Genomic DNA, 22509 nt, shown 5'->3' with positions numbered 1-22509 from the left:
CCAGAAACAGTCATGATGGTCAAGACTGGGAATTATGCTATTTAATGGCTGTAGTTTTATTGCTTTAATTAGCCATTAGCACCAATTGAAGTCTATGCCAAAATCCTAATTTGTTCATTATATCAACATTGTTTTGCATTAGCAATTAGTCTCCGCTTGCTGAAAAAGTACTTTTATCGGTTACAGATGGCTGAATTTAGTGCATTCTTTGTGCTGTAGGTGGAAAACTTCATGTCTAATTCTCCCACCATTCGCTGACGATGAAACGACGGTGCCAAGTGTCCTAATTAACATGCTCATTGGTGCTTTTACCAATTATTTGCCTCTTCAACTCTAGAACAGACAAAGAAAAAATTGGCAGAGAGTCCCTAACTGTAACCTTAACCTTCACTATAACCTTAAAATTTTTGCATTAAATCTGTCGTCTTTGGTAATCTGCCATATGGAAAGGAGCCATCATCCACGTATTATAAATTCTTTGTTCTTAGTCAAAGTCATTTCTGGCAGTTTTCCCTTAATCCAAAGTTTTCCTTGTTCTTAAAAACTTAGAACTTCTAAACTTAGAAACCTTTTTATATTGTACTACAATGTCAAGTGACATTCGTCTCAGATCACTAACTTAATCACAGCATTATCCCAACTGCTGAGAAACCAAATTTTAGGCACTTACTGCATGTATCTCCAGTCTAAAGCTTTCAGTCATATTTTATGCTCTGTACTGGAAATCATTGTAATATTGACAAGAACACAACAGCACTCAGTGGCGTCAGCTTAAGTGTATTTTCAGAGTATCCCCCCCTCTCCCAGTGTAGAGCCAATAATATGAATGTAATCTATACACTCCCTGGGACAAATCACTTTTAGTCACATGCTTCCTATGTGATTGAGTTTATAACTGGATACATCTTTGCATCAGAAAGCCTGCAATGAATTTGACAGTATTTAATTCCACAATCGCAGTATAGGAGAGAAAATGCTTCCCCCATCCCTGTGACAGTATAGCTGAATATGATTGTTTTTTATTAGACTGATTATTGACATCAGTGTGATACCTCGAGAGAGCTAGCTTGTTTTCCCCCCTCTAGTCCATTTCGCTTGTCATGTTGTTGAAGCCAAGTTGACATTGCAGGGTCCATTATCCTGCTCCATCTGCAGCTTTTGTCTTTGGGTATTTAAAGCGTCAAATTTTCCTGTCACAGTCCAGGAGCCGTCCGCTCATTAACCGTAATGATGGCAAGTGCTGTGAGCGGCCGACCAGAACCATAGCTGTGATTGGGGGATCTCAGCCTGATGAATGAGTGACAGAAAATGGTGCGGAGACAGTTAGGAAGTGCAGAATAGCTACTATGAAGAGTCAAGGTGGATAGCAAGGTGGATATTTTACTCAACGAGCGATTGTTAGGATATTAAAACAGAGCATGTGTTGTATCTGTCTTAGTTGCTTCATGAATAGTTAGACATAAGGTAAGTCTGTTTATATACCAAATATGTCCTTTGGTGTATAAGTTCTTTGCATTTTAATTTTAAATGATGACATCTTTTTTTCGCTTAAATATCCAAAACTGGTGGCAAAACGTCCAACATGTCCTTAAAGTTTAACAAGGTTGTAGGTTTTATGTAATTCTTTATCTCAACAGATATGGATAATGAGTGCAAAGCTAATAGACTGTCTGTCTTTGAGTCTTCATTTGAAATGCGTATGTAATGACTTTGTGCTAGCTGCTGTCTGTCAGTCTTATTTCATTACAGGGCTGCTATATCAGGCACTTGGATAATGACTGAGATGCCCGGGCAGTAATAGGAAAGAGCTGAAATCTTTTCTCTCACTTGTCTCTCCTCTCCGCTGTTTGCTTCACATCTTTCTTCTGTCACCTCCAAATCTTACTGTGTCCTTTGATTTTCCTCGCCTGATCGCTTCTTTTTCTTTCTCTTCTCTTTGTTGTTTTTCCCTCCTCTCTGCCTCCTCGGACAGATCTACCTGCGTTTTCTCGACTATGAGATGGCAAATTCCAATGAATGCAAGCGCAACTTTGTGGCAGTGTATGATGGCGGCAGGTGTGATTTTTTTTTTTGTACATCTTTAATGTGACATGCTCTTGTTGCACAAGAGGGCTTTGTTTTAAATCTTCAATTGTATAAATCACTTCACTCACTTTACTTTATCCTCATATAACAACTTTGTGCTGTTCATGAGCTTCTGATCTGAAAACATGAAATTGAAGTCGCCTAAAAAAAAACTATTTTAATTTAAGGAAACTGTTTAAGTATTTTAGCTGAGTTAAAGGGTAATCACATATTGGCTTTGTTGATGAAAGCTAGATAAAAAGAATGATGCTACTCATGTCTATATGGGAAATACAGATGAACTGAGCTGAATGACTGGAAAGGGTCAAGTTACAGCATATGTAACATCACAACTTCATAATTTCCATTTATGCAGTCAAAAGTGGGAGTCTTCTCCCTCAATAAACATGAAGCAATAATTTTGAGTAACATGCAATGGAAATATTTTAAAAGGTTAATTTATTCAAATAATTCTTTACTAAGGGAATTGTGCTTGCTCTAAACTGAATGTATACCAATCGAGTTAATCAAATTTGATTAAATGTAAAATTTTTAAATTGTAAAAAAAATTACATGGAAAATTTACATGCAATTAAATTATTTAAATTCAGGAATTTGGGCAGGATTTCTTTTCAAGTTTAGGCAGCAAGCTTTAAAGCAGGGGTGTCAAACTCGTTTTATGTCGAGGGCCACATACAGCCCACTCTGATCACGAATGGGCCGGACTTTTACTACAGGTTTAATAGAGATATTTCATTATAAGAGAAAGAAGGTCAGTTCCAACAGTACGTCTCAGTCTTTCTACATGATATATAAATGCTGCTGTAGCAAATGAAAGAAATGTGTCAGCATGACTGTTTGGGCTTTAGCTGTAAGAAATAAATGTGTACAGTTCAAAAACTGTCCTGTAATTATAACACTGAGCTTACAGACAATGTCAAAATGTCTAAAACTTATTAAAATACACTTAATTGTCCAAAAATGTAAGACCTCTTTCACATTTTCTAAAGCTATCCATTAGGCCCGACTGGGCGATTCTGGCCCCTTGGCTTTATGTTCGACACCCCTGCTTTAGAGGATCTGGATGCTGGATTTTATTAGCTGTGGGTAGAACCAGGTCAGGCTATCCATTCCAGTCCTCATGATAAGCTACACTAACCAACTGCTGACTGTAGATTTGCAGTTTAAGGACAGATATGAGAGCGGTATTGATCTTCTTATCTAACTCACAGCATGCAAGCTGCACACTTGCTTCTCGCGCACTTCTCACAAACAAGTCTATTAATATAAAGTAACCTGTTTTTAAACTCCAAATAATGAGATTTTGAAATCCAGATTAAAGAAAACAATATTTGATACACTGAGATAAGGATATAATTGAATCACTATCTACTACACACTTGAGCTCAGCGGCAGTTTATTATCTTGAGAGATTCAGAATATTTAGCAGTGATCAGACGATAACAGCCCAGAAAAAACAAAACCAAACATTAAAGTACCACGACTGCTCTTTCCAACTCTGTGGATTATTAAGATGCACAGTGACTGCCTATGTTACTGGATAATAAAGTATGCATGCTTATCTCGTCCCGTCATGTCTCAGTTCAGTGGAAGACCTGAAGAGCAAGTTCTGCTCCACGGTGGCCAACGACATCATGCTGGTTTCCACGCTGGGAGTCATCAGGATGTGGGCAGACGAGGCCAGCCGCAAAAGTCGCTTCCGCATCCTTTTCACAACCTACCAAGAACGTAAGCTGATCTTTACTGCAGTGTGATCTTCCTGCTTAGGCAGCTTTCTTCGTCTGGTCTTTGCTTAATTGCAGTCGCCAAAATAAAAGCACGTCCAAACTGTGAGATTTCTGCACTCTTATAAGTTTATGTAAACCTAAGAAACTTGAGTACAAGATCACGTTTGGTCTGTGCAGACAGTGCAATGCAAATACCTGCTGAAACACACACACACATGATACATTATTACGTCCTCTGATATTTGTTTTTCATGCTAAACCCCCCGCGGTGCAGTCATAATAACAGCTGGTCGACACATCGTGCAAACAAGGCTTTTGCCTCAACTAGATTTTCTTCTTAATTGAGTGTCGATCAGTGTGTAATTTCATGCTGCATTCCCGTTGGTTGCCTAGTAATCGCAGGTTATAGAGGCATTTACATTTTCCCACATTTACATTTTCCCACACTGTTCAGTTGCAGAATTATTCCAATAACGAGTTTTAAAACACAATCAGAGATATCACTGTGATTCTTGCACATTGGTCATATTTCATCTGGAATCTTTCGTCATAGGAAATGGTCTATAATGAGTTTCCATTAAGATTCATAACAATGTAAACAGCAGCAAGCAGGAAACCACCGAACACCATTTCCATCACAGGGAATCTTGCCTGTGGGTAAATGTGAAGATGACAGCACAGGTGGATTTGAGTTCAGCTCTGCTGCATTAACACAGGTGGAGCATCTGCACCAGCTAATTCCTTTGTTTAAAATATGTAGAGACTGTGACTGCACCAAACCTACAATATGTTCACATCTACCTGTCTTGTTTCAGAAAAAAATCAGTTTGAAATTCACACAAGCACACTCAAAGTCTGTCTATTTCTCATTCAGCGGATTTTCATTGATAGAGATAGTCGTGTGGAGAGGCCATTCTTTGTACTAGCGACATGAAGGAAGAGGGTCTGGGGCCCATTAGTCTACACCGTGTCAGCATCAGTCGGTGCCTTTTAATGACAAGGACACGAGGAAATAGGTGCACGCAGCTGCACACTATTGAGCGATTTCAGAAACTGAATGGGGCTTCTTTCTGAATGTAGATAGGATAAGAAAAAAATCTTAGAATATTATTTTCAAACTGTTTAAATGAAAGACTTACTGCATTTTAAAGTTATTTTAATGCTTTTTGCTGCCATTTCAAAAGGACTGGAACCACTGACATTATCATTTGTGAGAAGAACCATTAACTCATAAAAAAGAGAGGTTTAATAAAAGACTGAACTGCAATCTGTTTATCACTTTACACACCTGCACCTTGTCTTCATTGGCTGTTTATTGTGTGCTTGTGCTTAGCTTAATCAGTAAGCAACTGCAATAGCGACAGAGTTGTTTACGTTGTGAAGTCAGTGTCCCCTTTGTGAGGCCCTTTCACCAAGCAGAGCCAGGATGTGCTGTTGCCGGGGCAACGCCTCTGCCTAAGTCACTCAGGCGATCCCCGGCCAGACCTCAGCCTTTAGAGCAGCATCCACCACAGCTCAGCAGCACTGCAGCAACCCTGTCAACAGTGAATGCACTAATGTACCAGAGCTGCGAAAAACGCAAACAATTAAACAATTCAGACTTTGCTTGTTTTACACTCTCAGGACAGATGTATTTGCTTCTATTTGATGTGTATAAAGTGGTGTTCTGTGTTGGGAAACGTACTATATTGTTTTTTATTAAGATGCCAAAGCACAGTTAATAACATGTATTCCTGAAGAGAAGAGTTTGTTTTAGCAGTTAATTGTTCCCCTTGACAATAACATTTTTGGTTTTAGCAGATTTCTAAAAAGTTTGTGGGTTTTTTTATGACAGGTGGTCTGATAAATTTGAAAAGCACTGTATTTGATATTGTTAGACACATTTACTGAACAGGTGCCCTCGGGTCTATTGTTTCAGTTACATGAACAAAACATTGATTTTTCTGCTGTTTGTTTTTAATGAACTCATCATATATTCCGACTATTTAAATCAGTCATTGAACATTTATGTGAGATAAAAGATCCCCCGTTAAACAGCCAAATGCAAGCTTAGAAAAAGCAATGTCAAAATATAGTTTAGATTTAGTTTTAACGAATAAAATTACTTTTTATTGCACAGAAATGTAACAAAAAGAAAAATGAAAGCTCAGAACGGCAAAAACCAGCTGATATGAAAACAAAAATAATGGCTTTCATGCCCTATGTGATCACTGCAGATGAGTGACTCTGCTGTGCGCGCATGCAGCTGCTTATAGCCCAATTGTTACCATAAGTGCTCCCCAGCCATGGAGATCCTAAACCATTGGATGTTTGTTCCCAGCCGTTGGTTCCCAGTGGAACCAGCGGCTCTTAGAGTACCGTTCAGACCTGCTGACACCCGGCAAACTGCTCATGTGGGAAACGCAATGTTCTCAAACACAAACATGCAGCTTTACCATCTGTGAAGAGTTTACACCTGCTGACACTAGCACTGAACTTTACTGCTTCCATCCTCTCTCTCACATACACACACATGCACGCACACACACAAACGCATAAACAGCCCTGCTATGAAGGTAGTATATAGTTACAAATGTGAAGCATAAGTGATACCTACCTCTACCCAAGAACCAATTATGTCTTAGGTGATAAATGTACGCTTGCGACATCTCAGCTGTCAGCATTGTTACGGCTCATCTGCAACACGTCTCCCGGGTTGCAGATGGAAATTTGCTCTGGCTTCACTACACATGTCACTTTTTACCTATAGGAAAGCTTCTTTACTGTGTGCATGAAAGAGTTTGAGACCAACACAATATGCTAATGCCTGTCAGCGTGCTTGGTCTTAGATTAGATTATATCAACTGTAGGCACTCTGTTGCTTTGCAGTTAGAATGCTTTGGGAGGATTGTGGAGAGACTGTAGTGCTGGACATTGTAAAAAATCAGTACCAGATGCACTCTGCTGGGTAGTGTTACTGTATTTATTATCAGCAGTATTGAAATCTAGATAATCATAGCAGAAAATAAAAAAGAAGCATCAAAAAGGCCGTAGAGTAACAGAAAATAACTCTATGGGTAAAAAAAAAACAAGACTCAGGTAGGAGCTGACTATCCCAAATCATAACACGTGAGAGCTTGCATTATTGCAGGTGTTACCATGTACCAAACAAAAAAGATCTTTATTAAAAAATCACTTATGACAAAAAACAGAGACTCATCAAACTCATCTCATAGAAATATTATAACTGCACTTTAAATCAAAACCCCACGAAGCAGACATCTACAGTAGATTGAATTTAAAGATTCATGATAACCAGGTGTTGCTTATAGCACTTCACTGCAGACACCTCTTTGCTCTTAGACCCCGCTCTGCAGAGACACCCAGACTATTTTCATCAGCCACTCATTTACGACTTAATTTATGCTTCCAGCAGCGACTGTGGACATTTCTGTGTGGGCAAAAGAGCACTTTTATTACAGAATGTCTTGAAATTAATTTAGCAGGAGATTAGTGTGGATCACGCTCTTTATAACATCTGGTCTCACCCTGCCTTGAGTGGAAAACGAGAAGGCGTGGGCTCCCTCTGGTGGCTGTTAGCAAAAACAAACTGTCACAGCTTTGGTGTGGAGTGTACTACATGACATAAAGGATTAGAAAAACAGACTGAGGCTGGGGGCAGAAAATGAGAAGAGGAGTATTAGAACACACACAGAGAGCCAATATGACTCAGGAAATGCTGGCAAAGGCCCAGACAGGATGGGTTACAGAGAGAGATACAGATAAGTCACTCTAATTTGGTGTGTTATTATTCACTTGGGATGAGAGCTGGGATGAAAACAGCCATACATCACAGCGGTAACGCTGTCAAATAGTCCCCAGTTCTGCCATACCACTGGCAAGCTGCTTTAGCACCAGTGCCAGTGTTGTGTGTGAGTGGGGAGAAGGTGAGAGATAAAGACAGAAAGTAAGAGACATGCAAGAGACCAGGGAAGGACAGCTCCTCTGCAACAAAACACCCAGCAGCTAAACAGAGCCATTCTGTTCACATGTCACTCACTTTTAAAACACAGAGAAACTGAAAGCGATCCTGCATTACTTCTGCTTTCTGCATCCTTTTCACATAAATCTGCATGGAGCAGACATATTCAGCTTCGTATGCTTTAGGGATACTTTTGCAAAATAACAGGAGGGTCAGGTGATACATATATAGGTGATCTATCAGAAGACATCTATCAGTTACAATGAATAAATAGTAAAAAGGTCAATATCTTATCTTTTAATTAACTTGTTTATTTTTTAATTTCCAAGTAACACAGTTACAAAATTACAACCATGTGTGTAAATGCTTTAGACTGGTAGAATGGCATCAAATAGTTTATACAGTGTTAAACAGAAACCTCTTACTTAACACCCAGAAAATGGTCCGTTTAGATTTCCAGGTTCTTTTTAGAGAAAAGAGACTTTCTCCTAGCAACCCAAACTTGCCATACTTTGCCCTGGCAAGCCTGAGATGTAGATGTTGTTTTTCTGAACATCCCAAGGTCTCATCTTGGGATGATTTTGCCAAGACATCAATTGGGAAGACTGCAGCATTGTCCTAACACTCAACTGAATGTTGCACATCTGCTTTTATAGAGGTGCTCAAATTTGCTCGTGATCATTTAATCAAACGTGTCTGATTAGCAGCACCTGGCTGCTACTTACCCTCTTAAATCATAGGGAAGCAAGAAGGGTGTACTCAGCTTTTCACCTAACTACATACAGTAATCTTTTTCACGTGAACGTGAAAATACAGTGTATTTTCTTGCGACATCAGCACATTGATTTGATGAATTTCTGAAGAATGACTCTTCTTCCTCACACTGAGACAAAACACGTGAATGTTGTGTCTCCGACAGGTCACACCATGGGGGCGGGTGTCACGGTGAACAAATAAACAACATGCAGTATAAATAGAAAGGATTTGTTTTGGGTGTGTGTGTGCAAATGGTTGTAAAATGTCATGACTTTTTCTCCAGACACCCCGCACACTCACCCGCATACAGCTCGCACACATACGCACACATACGCACACATAACAAGAAATTCATTCATATCCACAAGTTGTTTGAAGAGGAGGGTGAGAATGAAAATTCATGAAGAACAGATGGGTTCAGGGGAAGCAGGTTTGAACTGAGTCTGAAAATCTGCCACGCTGGACTTCTGCTCTACTTCTTATAATGATCAGTACAGTAGCGCATGTAATTGTCCTTTGTGTTTGCTATTTTTAGAGATGGTAAATATACTAAAAATTGCATTGAACTTGTCCTGTGAACTGAATGTGCAAATATAAATAAACTTCTTTAATGTCTTAATTGCTCATTGTGCTCTCTCCCCTTCCAGCTCCATGCGATGCAGATGCCTTCTTCTGTCACAGTAACATGTGCATAAATAACACACTCGTGTGTAATGGCATGCAGAACTGTGTCTACCCCTGGGATGAGAACCAGTGTAAAGGTGAGATGTTACGTGTAGTTATCTGACCTCTCATGTCACAGCTTTAGCAGATCTCCAACAGCTAGTCACAGCAACACACAAAGATAGGAGTGGATGTTTAATGTTTCAGCACCATGGAGAGTGACACACAGAGAAACCTGCCACTTCTTGCTATATGCCACCCCCTTTCTTCCTTCTCCCTCTCCTCCCTCACCCAAATTTGAACCCATCGTCAAACTGATCCAAGCTGATGCCCCTCCACTGTCCTTTGTAGTCCCGTATTTTGAGCTAATGCCCATTTTTTTCATTTCCTCTGTCGCTCAGTCCTTCACTCCTCTCAGAATTGTAATGCCACCAAATCCATACATTGATCCCAAACATCTTATTACTGGCTGTTCATAATTTATAATGAGGAGGTTTGCTGATTGCAGTGTCCTTGATCTTATTCAGTAATTTAAGAAAGTGGAGTAAGAATTGACTAGTTCAGGGTTTTTTTTCTTTTTATAATGCAGCATCCTTCTTATTCAATACATGTATTTTTTAGACTATTAAAGTGTTTTGCCTGGTTTGCAAGTAAGATGTGTTCTTGCTATATTATTTTTTGTATATATTTTCTCCCTCAGATCGAAAAGTTGCACAGAAAAGATGCTTGCGTATTCTGAATGTGCACTCTAACCCTCTGAAGCTTTAAGCAGAACCGCTGACAAATTTTATCAATTAGGTAAATCCTGCGTGACCTATTACTCACTCAGACTACCAGATACCTTTCCAGCCTACAGTCTGAGTTTGAAATTGTGCAGAAATCAGCAAGAAGAGGGCTTGTCTCTCAGACTCCTACTCTGCTCTGGTAGAGTGTTGGCCCCACATTTGTCCTCATTAGCAGTAAAATGTCAAGTTTCATTTCTTTCTCCTTTACATGTCTGAATGTAACCATTTGCTGTCATTGAAGCTCAGTCCACTGCACTACAAGTTCATAAAGCATTTAAATGTCACCCTGATTGGCTCTCTGTACTGTGTGTGTGCGTGTGCGTGTCTTTATAGTAGCCCGTGTTATAAATAGACTAAAGCTGTGATCCTGTAATAAAATATATGTCCATCTGTTTGATAATTCATGGAAGTCACTTAATCTTAAGCTTAAGCTCTTTTAAAGGACATACCAGACCATTTGCTCATCCCATCACTAATTCCCATTTAGAAATTCTTCTAATGTTATGTATAATTGGTCCTTAAATTCAGACAAAAGCATGCTTCCAATTTCAGTGTAAGCGGCAGCTTTCATGTTGCTATCTAGCTAGGCAATTAAGGCAATAACCACTAAAAAGTTTCATTAATTGGTTGACGATGCACATCTCTAACTGATGTTATAATGTTGTAAGACAGCTTAAGTTAAAATAAAAACTCAAGTCTAAAGTAAAGTATGGCAAAATCTCTTCATCAGACATTTTTGTTTTGTGGTTTAGAGATTTTTTTTCTTCTAGCGTCTACAAATTTGTGCTGACCTGGTTAATGGTTCAGTTTGGTTGGACTCGGATAGTTAGAAGTGGATACTGTAAGCAGAAAATCCTATAGAGCAGGACTGAGCTGTGTTAGTTCACACTGTTCCCCCACAAAATAACCAGTATGAAATCCTCAGAGTGATGCAAAATGTGCTGGTTATCAAGGCTTGTGCTGTACTACAGTAAACAAGGCATGCTAACTAACTTGTATTATGCTTCATTCCCTTTCTCTTAGAAAGGCTTAAAAAGCATTCAGTTGTGTTTGTCTTATTTGCACTTGGTTTTAAAATGTTACCACAACCTTTGTATCCAGTGTCAATCACATGTCCCCAAAGTGTCAAGCTGACTTTTGAAGATTTCTGCTCTGTCTGCGTGACTTCTACTAAGTCGTTTAACCATTATTTTTTTTCATCCACCTGTCAACAGTCAAGTGCAGCATTTGTTAGGATTGGCTTGCAAAGAAATGAAGTGTTTCAAGAATCAATATGGCTGTACGGGCTGTTCTAGTGGTTGAGCTGGCAGGACGAAAGTCATTTGTAAAAGGGCATGTGATGAAATAAAAAGGAAACAACAAACAAAGTTTTATTTTCATTTTTTTTTTCCTTAAAGACCAAACAGATACAGTGATGTGAAAACGTGTTTGCCCCCTTCCTGATTTCCTATTTTTGTATGTTAGTCGCACTTAATTGTTTCAGATTATCAAATATTAGACAAAGATCGCACAAGTAAACACAAAATGCCGTTTCTAAATTAAGGTGTTTATTTTTAAAATCCCCAAAAGATAGACCAAAAAGTAGGCCACACATCATGCCACGGTCCAAGAAGTTCAGGAACAAGTGAGAAACAAAGTAATTGCGATCTCTCAGTCTGGAGAAGGTTATAAAGCCATTTCTAAAGCTGTGGGACTCCAGTGAAGACAGAGAGCCATTATCCACAAATGCCAAAAACATGGACCAGTAATGAACCTTCCCAGGAGTGGCTGGCTGACCAGCACAGAAATGACTCATCCAGGAGGTCACAAAAGACCTCAAAACAACATCCAAAGAACCGAGGGCCTTACTTGCCTCAGTTAAGGTCAGTGTTCATGACTCTACTATAACAAAGAGACTCGGCAAAAATGGCCTGCATGGCAGAGTTCCAAGACGAAAACCACCGCTGAGCAAAAGAAACTTAAAGGCTCGCCTCAGTTTTGCCAGAAAATATCTTGACGATCCCCAAGACTTATGGGAAAATACTTTGTGGACTGACGAAGCAAAAGTTAAACTTTCTGGAAGGTGTGTGTCCCATTACATCTGGTGTAAAAGTAAGACAGCATTTCAGGAAAGCAACATCATACCAACAGTAAAATATGGTGGTGGTAGTGTGATGGCCTGGGGCTGTTTTGCTGCATGGAGGACTTCTGCTGTCTCCTAAAACATCCTGAAGGAGAATGTCCGGCCATCTGTTTGTGAACTCAAGCTGAAGCGCACTTGAGTTTGCAGCAGAGCAATTATCCAAAACACACCAGCAAGTCCACCTCTAAATGGCTTAAGAAAAACAAAATGAAGACTTTGGAGTGGCCTAGTCAAAGTCCTGACCTGTCCAGTCCTGTCCGATTGAGGATTGAGATGCTGTGGCATGACCTTAGAACAGCGGTTCATTCTCGAAAACCCTCCAGTTGTTACTGCTATGGGTGGCTTAGTTTAGAGAGAAGGTGAGGGTTTATTTACAGTGTGGCACCAAGTGAGAATATCTACTTAAATACAGTGAGACAGATAACACGGGGCTCCAGGGGGTGGAGGGGGGCCCGAGGGGGGCCCGAGGGGAAGGTCCAAGGCGGGGTACATACACTCCTCTTCAACTTAATCCACAACTCACTCTGAATGTCCACTCCAAAATGCTCACGCTCACTCACACACATCCACAGAAATCCAGACGGCAGGGAATCTAGAAGGCGAGGCGCTAGGTAATGTGACGATCCAGCGAGGAAGCAGCCTCTCTTGCCAACTTAAGTAGTCTGCCAGGATCAGTGTGAATGAGCCACAGGTGTGTGTTCAGGGGGGGTTCAGAGGCGGGGAATCAAGGTCCAGTTCCACCCTGGTGGGAGAGGCGAAGACAAAAACCACACACACCACGACCTCTCCAGATCTTGAGAACCATGACAGTTTTTCTCTTTTTCACACAGGGCTATGTAGGTTTGTACTTTTTCCCCCATTATATTAAACACCTTCATTTAGAAACTGCATTTGTATTTACTTTTGTTGTCTTTTTCTAAATTTTGTTGATGATCTGAAACATTTAAGTGTGACAAACATAGAAAAAACAGGAAATCAGGAAGGGGGAAAAGACACCTTTTTACAGCACTGTATGTATGTAAATATGTGGCCTACAAAAGACATGTGGCCAAATGTGTGAAGTGGTTAAATGTTTGAATCACAGCAGGTCTTGGCGGTTGTTTTAACTTATAATCATTGCTGACCACTTCTGGTCTAATTGCCCGAGATACATTTTAAAAGTAAGTTAAATCAGGCTCTTAGTGTTAACACTGTACACTGTTTCCTGGAGGGGTTTATCTTAGTAAATCCCTCAGGATTATATTGCATTCACATAAAAAAAAACTTTACCTTTTTTGTTTTGCTGTTTTTCTCCCACACTACAGAAAAGAGGAAAGCCAACATCCTGGACAACCTGAACAACACTAATGGGACCATAATTGGCGTCACCTGTTGCATTGTCTTCATTCTCCTCATCATCTCTGTTATTGTCCAGATCAAGCAGCCACGCAAAAAGTATATCTTGCGACGTGAGGACTTTGACCCCACCATGTTCCAAGAGGTCTTTGAGCCACCTCACTATGAGCTGTGTACGTTACGGAGCGCCACCACACCCACAGCGGCCTCAGCAGACTTAGTCGACCTGGCTGAAGACTTTGAGAACTACCACGCCCTTCGCCGTGCCTCTTCCCGCTGCGTTCACGATCACCACTGTGGCTCCTCCTCCAACCCCGGCTCCGCGCACATATCCCAGCTGTCACTCAGTGCACGAGAGAGCCGGGGCAACTTGAGCGCCCGTGATGCTGCGGCTGCCACTCTGCTCACAGACCTTCCGCAGCCTTCCATGGCAGTGCGGCCGTTGTTGCCGGCCACGGGAAATCGCAGGAGCATCTTGGTCATGAAGCACAGCTACTCACAAGAGGCAGCAGACAATGGATGTGACCTGGACGACGACCTGGAAGAAGTTCCCACCACCAGCCACCGGCTTTCACGCCACGAAAAGGCAGTACAGCGGTCAGTATCCATAGATTTCTGATCAGGGAAGAGCAACAACCCCAGAGTTAACTATGGGGATGTTTTGAGATATATGTGGGATATTTACATTTATTTTTTGCATTCCTTTCATTTTAGCTTCCTATTTTCGTTTATTATTTTGATATTACAATAACCTTTATTTTTGCATTGATCCTTGTTATTTCCCCTTTTTCCTACATTAAAAACATTTTCTCAAAGGGCTGCAATACAAAGGACAAATATGTCTTTGTCCCGTCTTGCATGTTAATCCTTGAAAATGTAAAAAAAAAAAAAAAAAAAACCCTCTTCCAGCTAGCTTTTTATGAATGTTGATTCACAGCTTTCCTACTCTAAACTCTACTGTGCTTTGAGGTTTGTCAGAGATCTTTAAGAAGACACAGACCTCAATTTAGCAGATGATAACTCTGTAATCGTCTGGTTTGACAGTTTTCCACAAGGGCTTGAATCGGTGCCTCACAGAGATATTTAATTCACTGACATCTATTCAAATGAATGCAGTTTGCTATAAAATACGCATTTGTATTTCTAACTGTGATAACTGAAAAAAAAAAAAAGATAACTTGTAATCTCTATCCAGTAGCACATTATTTTGGCATGAGCAAGATTTTCTATAGAAAAAAGATTTTACTCTGTACTTGTACCGTGACTGCTTGAAAAGCAACTGTATATGTTTACAAAATCACTATGTGAATCAGAGTACATTTGTTTTTGGGTTTTTTGGAGGAAAAACTTTAAAAATGCAAGGTTTTCCTGCATGCACTTTCTATGTGCTCTGTGCAGAGTGTTTCCAACTGAATTAATTTTCTACCAAGTCTGCATGCCTGGCTCTCAGATGCCATCAAAGCACTAATGACGTTTATTGCTGTTTTGTAGCACATTATGCATTTTGATCTCTCTATGCAAAAGGAGTTTGATATTAAATGAAAGAGCCATGATATTTCAGGTTCTGCCTCATTGGCTCTTTGAGCAAACATGAATCAGAGTACAACACCACTAGGGTCTAAGAGACAATCTCAAGGTAAGCACCCTTATCCAACAATCAACATCTTTATATGTTGTTGTGTATCCATCGTTTGCCCAGTTAATATATACTTTTATGTATTTTATTTTTCTGTGATTTTTTTGTTTTTGTTTTGCGCAGGTTTATATTTTATTTTATTTTTTTATGTTTATGTTTGAATTGTTCATTTTCACCAAGATGGTTTTCTTGCTTGCAGCCATCTTGGCCGTGTTGAGTTTGTTTGAAGTCTTTGTGATGCTCAAGTTTACTGTATGTCCTCTTCCCCTTGAAGGCATACATTAAGTCACTCAGTGGATATTCATTAGCATGGACTTCTCCAATTTCATCTTTAGTTGGTGCTGGTATCAGTTAATATGTCTAACCCCTTCCCAGCTCTCCTTAGTTAGCCTACGGAAAATCATACTTCACTTAAGTTCACATAAAGGCCCAAAAGGGAAAAGCACACACTCAAATGTTTTTATTACAACATCACATTACATGCTTTAAAGGAGGCACATTGAGATGATGTAAATATCCTGTTAGTCTTTACTTATCACACACTCATAAAGAAGTCCTCTGTAGATTTGCATGATCAGTGGTAGTATTTGATTTTGTGTTTGGTTAATTGCGAAGCGTAGTGTTTATAGCTGTGTGTAACATTTGATGTGCGTATGCTCCTTAAATGTGCTTTCATGAAGTTGCAAAAAGCACCATATGAAACAACGATAGCAATGCATACATTTGAAATGTATGTAACTTTTCTGATTCATATTTGAATTTAATTGACAATTAAAGTTTCATTTGGTTTAAATGTGACTCAGCGATATATAAGATCATGCTTGCAGCTTCATGCCTGCGTAAGATGGAGTAGCCACATAAAATGCTACCCACTGTTTTGTCTTCTACTGTGAAAAAATGTGCTGTCCTGATATACATATGTGTGTTTGTGTGTGTGTGTGTGTGTCTGCTTATGTTCTGCATTATGTTGCATTGTCTCCATCATGTAGACTTCTTGAGAATAGTGCAATCCTGGATCAGTACGAACGGGCGTCACTGACATATGAAAAAACGGAGCGGAGATTTACACCAGCATGATGCTGCTGCTGCTGCTGATGATGATGATGAAGGGACAATTTGATGAAACAAACTAAATGTGCAAAGATGAACATGAAGACTAGATGAAACTGCTGCAGATGCAAAGTTTTGAAAATCGTCTCTTTGCTCTACGTTCGGTAGCCAGTGCAGATGTCTCACTGCAGAAGCTTTGGACCTTTACAACAAACATCATTCCTGAACTTTAGATTTGGGACATTTAGAAATATATGTGTCATCGTAGATTCTCAAGTGATCAGGAAATTTCAAGTTTATTTTAAGCATGTATTTTTTTGTAGCATACATGAGTTTGATAGCCAATTATAGGTGCTTGCGGTTTGTCAAATCTAGAAAGATTTACATTAGTCAAAATTGGAATTAAACTAATTACTAACCTAATTGAATTTAATTCTATTGGACAACTGTTTATTTGGTTAACAGCTCAAAGTCCAGTTTTATGACTCCTGCATGCTTCTTCTATACCCATTAAAGCATTAACATACTAACAACTGAGTATGAAAATAACGCATCTACTAACAATACTTAAGTCATACAGGAATAAGATGTGGGTTAAAAGGTGTTTTCAAAATAGATTAATTACACTGCATGTTATTGTGTGGCTGAATCATTACAAAGCAGAGCTCCAATTTCCAACATAATAAGTTCAACTTCTTAAATGTGCTAACTTTCCAATAAGTATTTTTCTTTAATTAATTTTTATTTATTTTTGGCAACTTTGATTCCTTCAAATCTGTTTAACTCCTAATTCTCTTACTTACTGTAGAAGCTTCATATCTTTGTATTAAAACAGGATTTTATACTAAGGCAAATTGAAAAAGTGAATGTTTTTACAGTTACTCGAGTTATCTTTCAGGGCTGATTTTACTGATGCTTTATAAAATAAATAACACTGAAGCTTCACCTTTCCTTTCCCTTTGTTTTATTGGCCTTTGGTCAGTAGTTCCTCTGTCCATTAAGCGTGTCCTCAATCTGTCAGCACACCTCGTTCTCCTCTCACAACCAATTAAATGTTGCTCCTTTTTTTTCTGCCTGACTTGCTTCTGAGGAAGCGCAGACTCAAACCGGAAGGATTTATTTCACCAAGCAGTACACTTCTTTTCAATCTCTGAGAGTTTAAATAATTCCGGGTAATCAAGGTATCTGACAGGCAAGTTAATTGACTTTTTGTGATGCGTTTATCCAACTCGATCAGAAGTGAAGGATTAGCCTTGCACTCGGATAACACTTGCTACTGGCAGGCTGGTTAATATAAGACGACGTGCACTATGTGGAGAGTAAAATAAGTGGATCTGAGCACAGTGACACATGCAACACATTTCTTACTCACTGTCATTGTGTCCTTACCTGTATTTGTGGGAATTTGAATTTACCATCTATGTGTTCATTATTTTTCTGTGTTTAGTGTCATTACTTACATTCATACTCTCCACTATTTTTTTTCCTTCCGCATACACACAGCCATGCACATAAATATTCCTGCAAATAGCGAATAAAATGCTTTTCTTTTCTGTACACACATTTGCACTGCCTGGTCTGTGTGTTGTCTCTCTGCTTCACACGTCTGTCAACAGACATGTTCAGCACAGGTACCATATCCATGCTCTCTCTGTTTTGTGTCTTCTTTACTCTTTCTTTCTCTGAAAATGGACACACACACAAACACACACAGTCTCAAACTCATCCGCCGGTTTATAGATGGAGGCGGACACGCCGCTAATTAAGTAAGTCTGAATCAATTCGATCAAGCAGCAGCAGGAAGCAGATGAGAAAAGTGAAGGGCCCAGAGCGGACTTAAAGTAATAGTGTTTTCATTTCTCTGCAGATACATCAGACAGATGCATCATTCCTCTGCATCTTGCCAAGTTTGACAGCATTTGGAGCTAAGGTTTCTCTCCCATGTGCATCTTGAGTGAACTGTTGTTAAAGAGCAACTTTACCAATGTAGAGTGATGTTATGAGAAAATTCCTTAAATCAAGAAAAAAGAAAAAAAGAAAAAGGTTTGTGATGTATGAATCAAGTTTTTTTTTCTTCTTTGCTTTGGACTAGAGGTGCATTTGCTCCCCGCCGGTCTTGGATTGAGCCGCCACGGAGCGCTGATAACTTCAGATATGAGACTGAAAGTTTTTTTTTGTTTGTTTGTTTTTTTAAATTTAGAGTACCTTTAATGTAAAGTGATTCATGGAGGCAAAGAAAAAATGCAGAATCAGGTTTTTACATCATTTTAATGTAACCATGAAAATATAAAATTGCATATTTCAGCTGCTGATTTCACATATTTTCCTATTTTGGTGCCGTGTCTTTACAGTAGATAATCAGGTTGTTTGGTGGGGGGATGTGGTGAAGTGAAGAAGTGACTAATGTTAAACTGCATATATGGGTGCATACATGGTTGTCCCTGCCTTTCATCTAACATCCATTTCGTCTCATTTTTACTGATACTTTTACCGATTCGTTTTCAGTCTCCTGGTCAAAATTCATAGCATTGTGGTATTTTGTTTTTGTTTTTTGTTTTTTTATTCATGTGCATTTTTAACTTAAGACACATTAAGAAAATGCTGGACTGAATGTTTTCAATAAACTCATGTCTACTGATTTTTTTTTGTGATGACTTATTTAATAAATGAGTACAAACTGAATTAAGTATTATGTTTAGCATGATGTCATTATATATTTTTTGATACATTCTTATGATATTGATAATGGTATCCCATCAGATGTAGGGATGTTGTTTTTGTGTCTCCAGATGGTTGTTTATTGCACTGGATTTATGCTTGGGGTTGTTGTCAGGCATATTGTTTGAGTGATCACACACCTATATGATGATATTGCACAGTGTGGCAACCTGAGCCTTTAAAGTTTAGACAACAATTAGACAACATGCAGAAACTGCAAGGAAGTTCAACTACATCTTCAAACATTTTGAAGGACACACCTTACAATTTTATTTGTTGACACATTTGTTGGACGTTTTAAGAACAGGTATCGGTTAGAAGATGAAATAAGCACATACGATACTCAATGAATAGTGTAATGGTGTAACTGTCTGGGAGCAGCAGATGCACCAAGGCCAGTAAGAGCCATTACGAATTTCAGTACTAAACTTTGGGACAAAAGTTTAAACCATCAAAGATTAACAGTGTCATTTGTACCATCGCCTATCAACCTTTTTAATTTGTATGGATGAAATTTAAGTTATATTTAGTTGTTTTTTGTATATATTGTTTGTTTAATGCTTTTTGTGTTTTGTTTTTAATCAAACAAGCTGCTGCACCACAAGTTTTCTCACTTCGGACAATAAAAGTAGGGGAAAATCTATGACTACAAAGCTACAATCAGTGATCTGTTCGTAGTATAAGTAATAATTGTTAGTAGTTAGCATGTGGTGTTTAAATGGGAGGCTGTAGTTCAGGAAGTAGAGGGCGCTGTCTGCGATACACACCCAGGGCTCAGTGTGTACGTCTCCCTCTTATCCTATGGCACTTATGGTAGGCACTAACCTTTATATATAAGCTGCATAGGATGTATATATATATATATATATATATATATATATATATATAAATAAATATAAATAAATATAAAAACACCCAGCACGCCCCTGCGGGCGGTTTATCCTTCAAGCTCGGGTCCTCTACCAGAGGCCTGGGAGCTTGAGGGTCCTGCGCAGTATCTTAGCTGTTCCCAGGACTGCGCTCTTCTGGACAGAGATCTCCGATGTTGTTCCCGGGATCTGCTGGAGCCACTCGCCTAGCTTGGGAATCACCGCACCTAGTGCTCCGATTAACACGGGGACCACCGTTACCTTCACCCTCCACATCCTCTCGAGCTCTTCTCTGAGCCCTTGGTATTTCTCCAGCTTCTCGTGTTCCTTCTTCCTGATATTGCTCTCATTCGGAACCGCTACATCGATCACTACGGCCGTCTTCTTCTGTTTGTCTACCACCACTATGTCCAGTTGGTTAGCCACCACCATTTTGTCCGTCTGTATCTGGAAGTCCCACAGGATCTTAGCTCGGTCATTCTCCACCACCCTTGGGGGCATCTCCCATTTTGACCTCGGGACTTCCATGTTATACTCGGCACAGATGTTCCTGTACACTATGCCGGCCACTTGGTTATGGCGTTCCATGTATGCCTTGCCTGCTAGCATCTTGCACCCTGCTGTTATGTGCTGGATTGTCTCTGGGGCATCTTTACACAGCCTGCACCTGGGGTCTTGCCTGGTGTGATAGACCCCAGCCTCTATGGATCTTGTGCTCAGAGCTTGTTCTTGTGCTGCCATGATTAGTGCCTCTGTGCTGTCTTTCAGTCCAGCTTTGTCCAGCCACTGGTAGGATTTCTGGATATCAGCCACCTCCTCTATCTGCCGGTGGTACATACCGTGCAGGGGCCTGTCCTTCCATGATGGTTCCTCGTCTCCCTCCTCTTTCTTGGGTTTCTGCTGCCTGAGATATTCACTGAGCACTCGGTCAGTTGGGGCCATCTTCCCAATGTATTCTTGGATGTTCGTTGTCTCATCCTGGACTGTGGTGCTGACACTCACCAGTCCCCGGCCCCCTTCCTTCCGCTTAGCGTACAGCCTCAGGGTGCTGGACTTGGGGTGAAACCCTCCATGCATGGTAAGGAGCTTTCTTGTCTTTATGTCAGTGGCTTCTATCTCCTCCTTTGGCCAGCCTATTACCCCAGCAGGGTACCTGATCACGGGCAGGGCGTACGTGTTGATGGCCCGGATCTTGTTCTTACCATTCAGCTGACTCCTCAGGACTTGCCTGACCCTCTGCAGGTACTTGGTGGTTGCAGCTTTTCTAGCGGCCTCTTCATGGTTCCCATTCGCCTGCGGGATCCCCAAGTACTTGTAACTGTCCTCTATGTCTGCAATGTTGCCTTCTGGTAGTTCAATCCCCTCAGTTCTGACTACCTTCCCTCTCTTTGTTACCATCCGACTACACTTCTCCAGTCCGAACGACATTCCAATGTCATTGCTGTATAGCCTGGTAGTGTGGATCAGTGAATCGATGTCTCGTTCACTCTTGGCATACAGCTTGATGTCATCCATGTACAGGAGGTGGCTGACAACTGCTCCGTTCCGTAGTCGGTATCCGTAGCCAGTCTTGTTAATGATCTCACTGAGGGGGTTCAGGCCTATGCAGAACAGCAGTGGGGACAGAGCATCTCCTTGGTAGATCCCGCACTTGATGGTGACTTGTGCTATGGGCTTGGAGTTGGCCTCTAGTGTTGTACGCCACATCCCCATTGAGTTCCTGATGAAGGCTCTTAGGGTCCCATTGATCTTGTACAATTCTAGGCATTCCAGTATCCAGCTGTGGGGCATTGAGTCATAGGCCTTCTTGTAATCAATCCAGGCAGTGCACAGGTTGGTCAGTCTGGTCTTGCAGTCTCGGCTGATTGTTCTGTCTACCAGTAGCTGGTGTTTTGCGCCTCTGGTATTCTTGCCAATTCCTTTCTGTGTCCCGCTCATGTATTGACCCATGTGCCTGTTCATCTTAGCCGATATGATGCCTGACAGGAGCTTCCATGTAGTACTGAGGCAGGTTATTGGTCGGTAGTTGGAGGGGACCGGTCCCTTCTTGGGGTCCTTGGGGATCAGGACCGTCCGGCCTTCAGTTAGCCATTCCGGGTGTCTCTCGTTAACTAGCAGCTGGTTCATTTGTGCTGCCAGACGCTCGTGGAGTGCAGTCAGCTTCTTCAGCCAGTAGGCGTGAACCATGTCGGGCCCTGGTGCTGTCCAACTCTTCATACTGGAGACCCTTTCTTGGATATCTGCCACTGTGATGGTTACTGGACCCTGTTCAGGGAGGTCGCTGTGGTCTGCCCTCAGATCCTCTAGCCACTGAGCATTGCCGTTATGGGTTGCATCCTTCTCCCATATGCTCTTCCAGTATTGCTCCGTCTCCAGCCTTGGTGGTGCTGTCCTCTTATTGTTCCCTTGCCACTGAGAGTACACCTTTGCTGGTTCTGTGGAGAACAGCTGGTTTATTCTCCTGCCTTCTATCTCTCTGGTGTACCTCCTCAAGCGGCTGGCCAAGGCTGTGAGTCTTTGCTTGGCAGTTTCCAAGGCCTCAGGTATGGACAGCTTGCTGTATTTCTTAGGCACCTTATTTGTCGCACCTTTCTGCAACTCCGTTAGTTGGCTAACCTCCCTCCGTGCTACTTTGATCTTGCCCTCTAGCCTCCTTCTCCATGGAGGGTACTGCCCCTTGTGGCTGTTCAACTTGTAGCCAAGCATCTCACTGATCACTGCTGCCGTATTGTAGATCAGCTTGTTAGTGTCGGTAATCGTGGTTGTAGGTATTGCCCGTAGTGCTGCATTAACATCATCTAG

At 40.7% G+C, this 22509-nt stretch overlaps 1 protein-coding gene across 1 annotated transcript in view; it reads left to right on the top strand.

Annotated features, from left to right (window-relative positions):
- neto1l (neuropilin (NRP) and tolloid (TLL)-like 1, like) overlaps positions 1-17054 on the top strand; it is an 82115-nt gene extending 65061 nt beyond the window's left edge. The window contains exons 7-12 of the mRNA XM_085418598.1: positions 1973-2055; positions 3668-3813; positions 9177-9290; positions 13404-14031; positions 14996-15070; positions 16060-17054. Of these exons, the coding sequence (XP_085274724.1) occupies positions 1973-2055; positions 3668-3813; positions 9177-9290; positions 13404-14031; positions 14996-15056 (1032 nt within the window). The 3' untranslated portion in view covers positions 15057-15070; positions 16060-17054. The remainder of the gene's footprint in view (positions 1-1972; positions 2056-3667; positions 3814-9176; positions 9291-13403; positions 14032-14995; positions 15071-16059) is intronic.
- The last annotated feature ends 5455 nt before the right edge of the window (positions 17055-22509 follow it).

The sequence above is a fragment of the Rhamphochromis longiceps genome, linkage group LG9 (assembly GCF_057381845.1).
Source record: "Rhamphochromis longiceps isolate RC_006_pf linkage group LG9, R_longiceps_female_GT1.1, whole genome shotgun sequence".
Lineage (NCBI taxonomy): Eukaryota > Metazoa > Chordata > Actinopteri > Cichliformes > Cichlidae > Rhamphochromis > Rhamphochromis longiceps.
The sequence above is the reverse complement of the archived record's forward strand: the minus strand, read 5'-3'. Positions and strand labels throughout refer to the sequence as shown.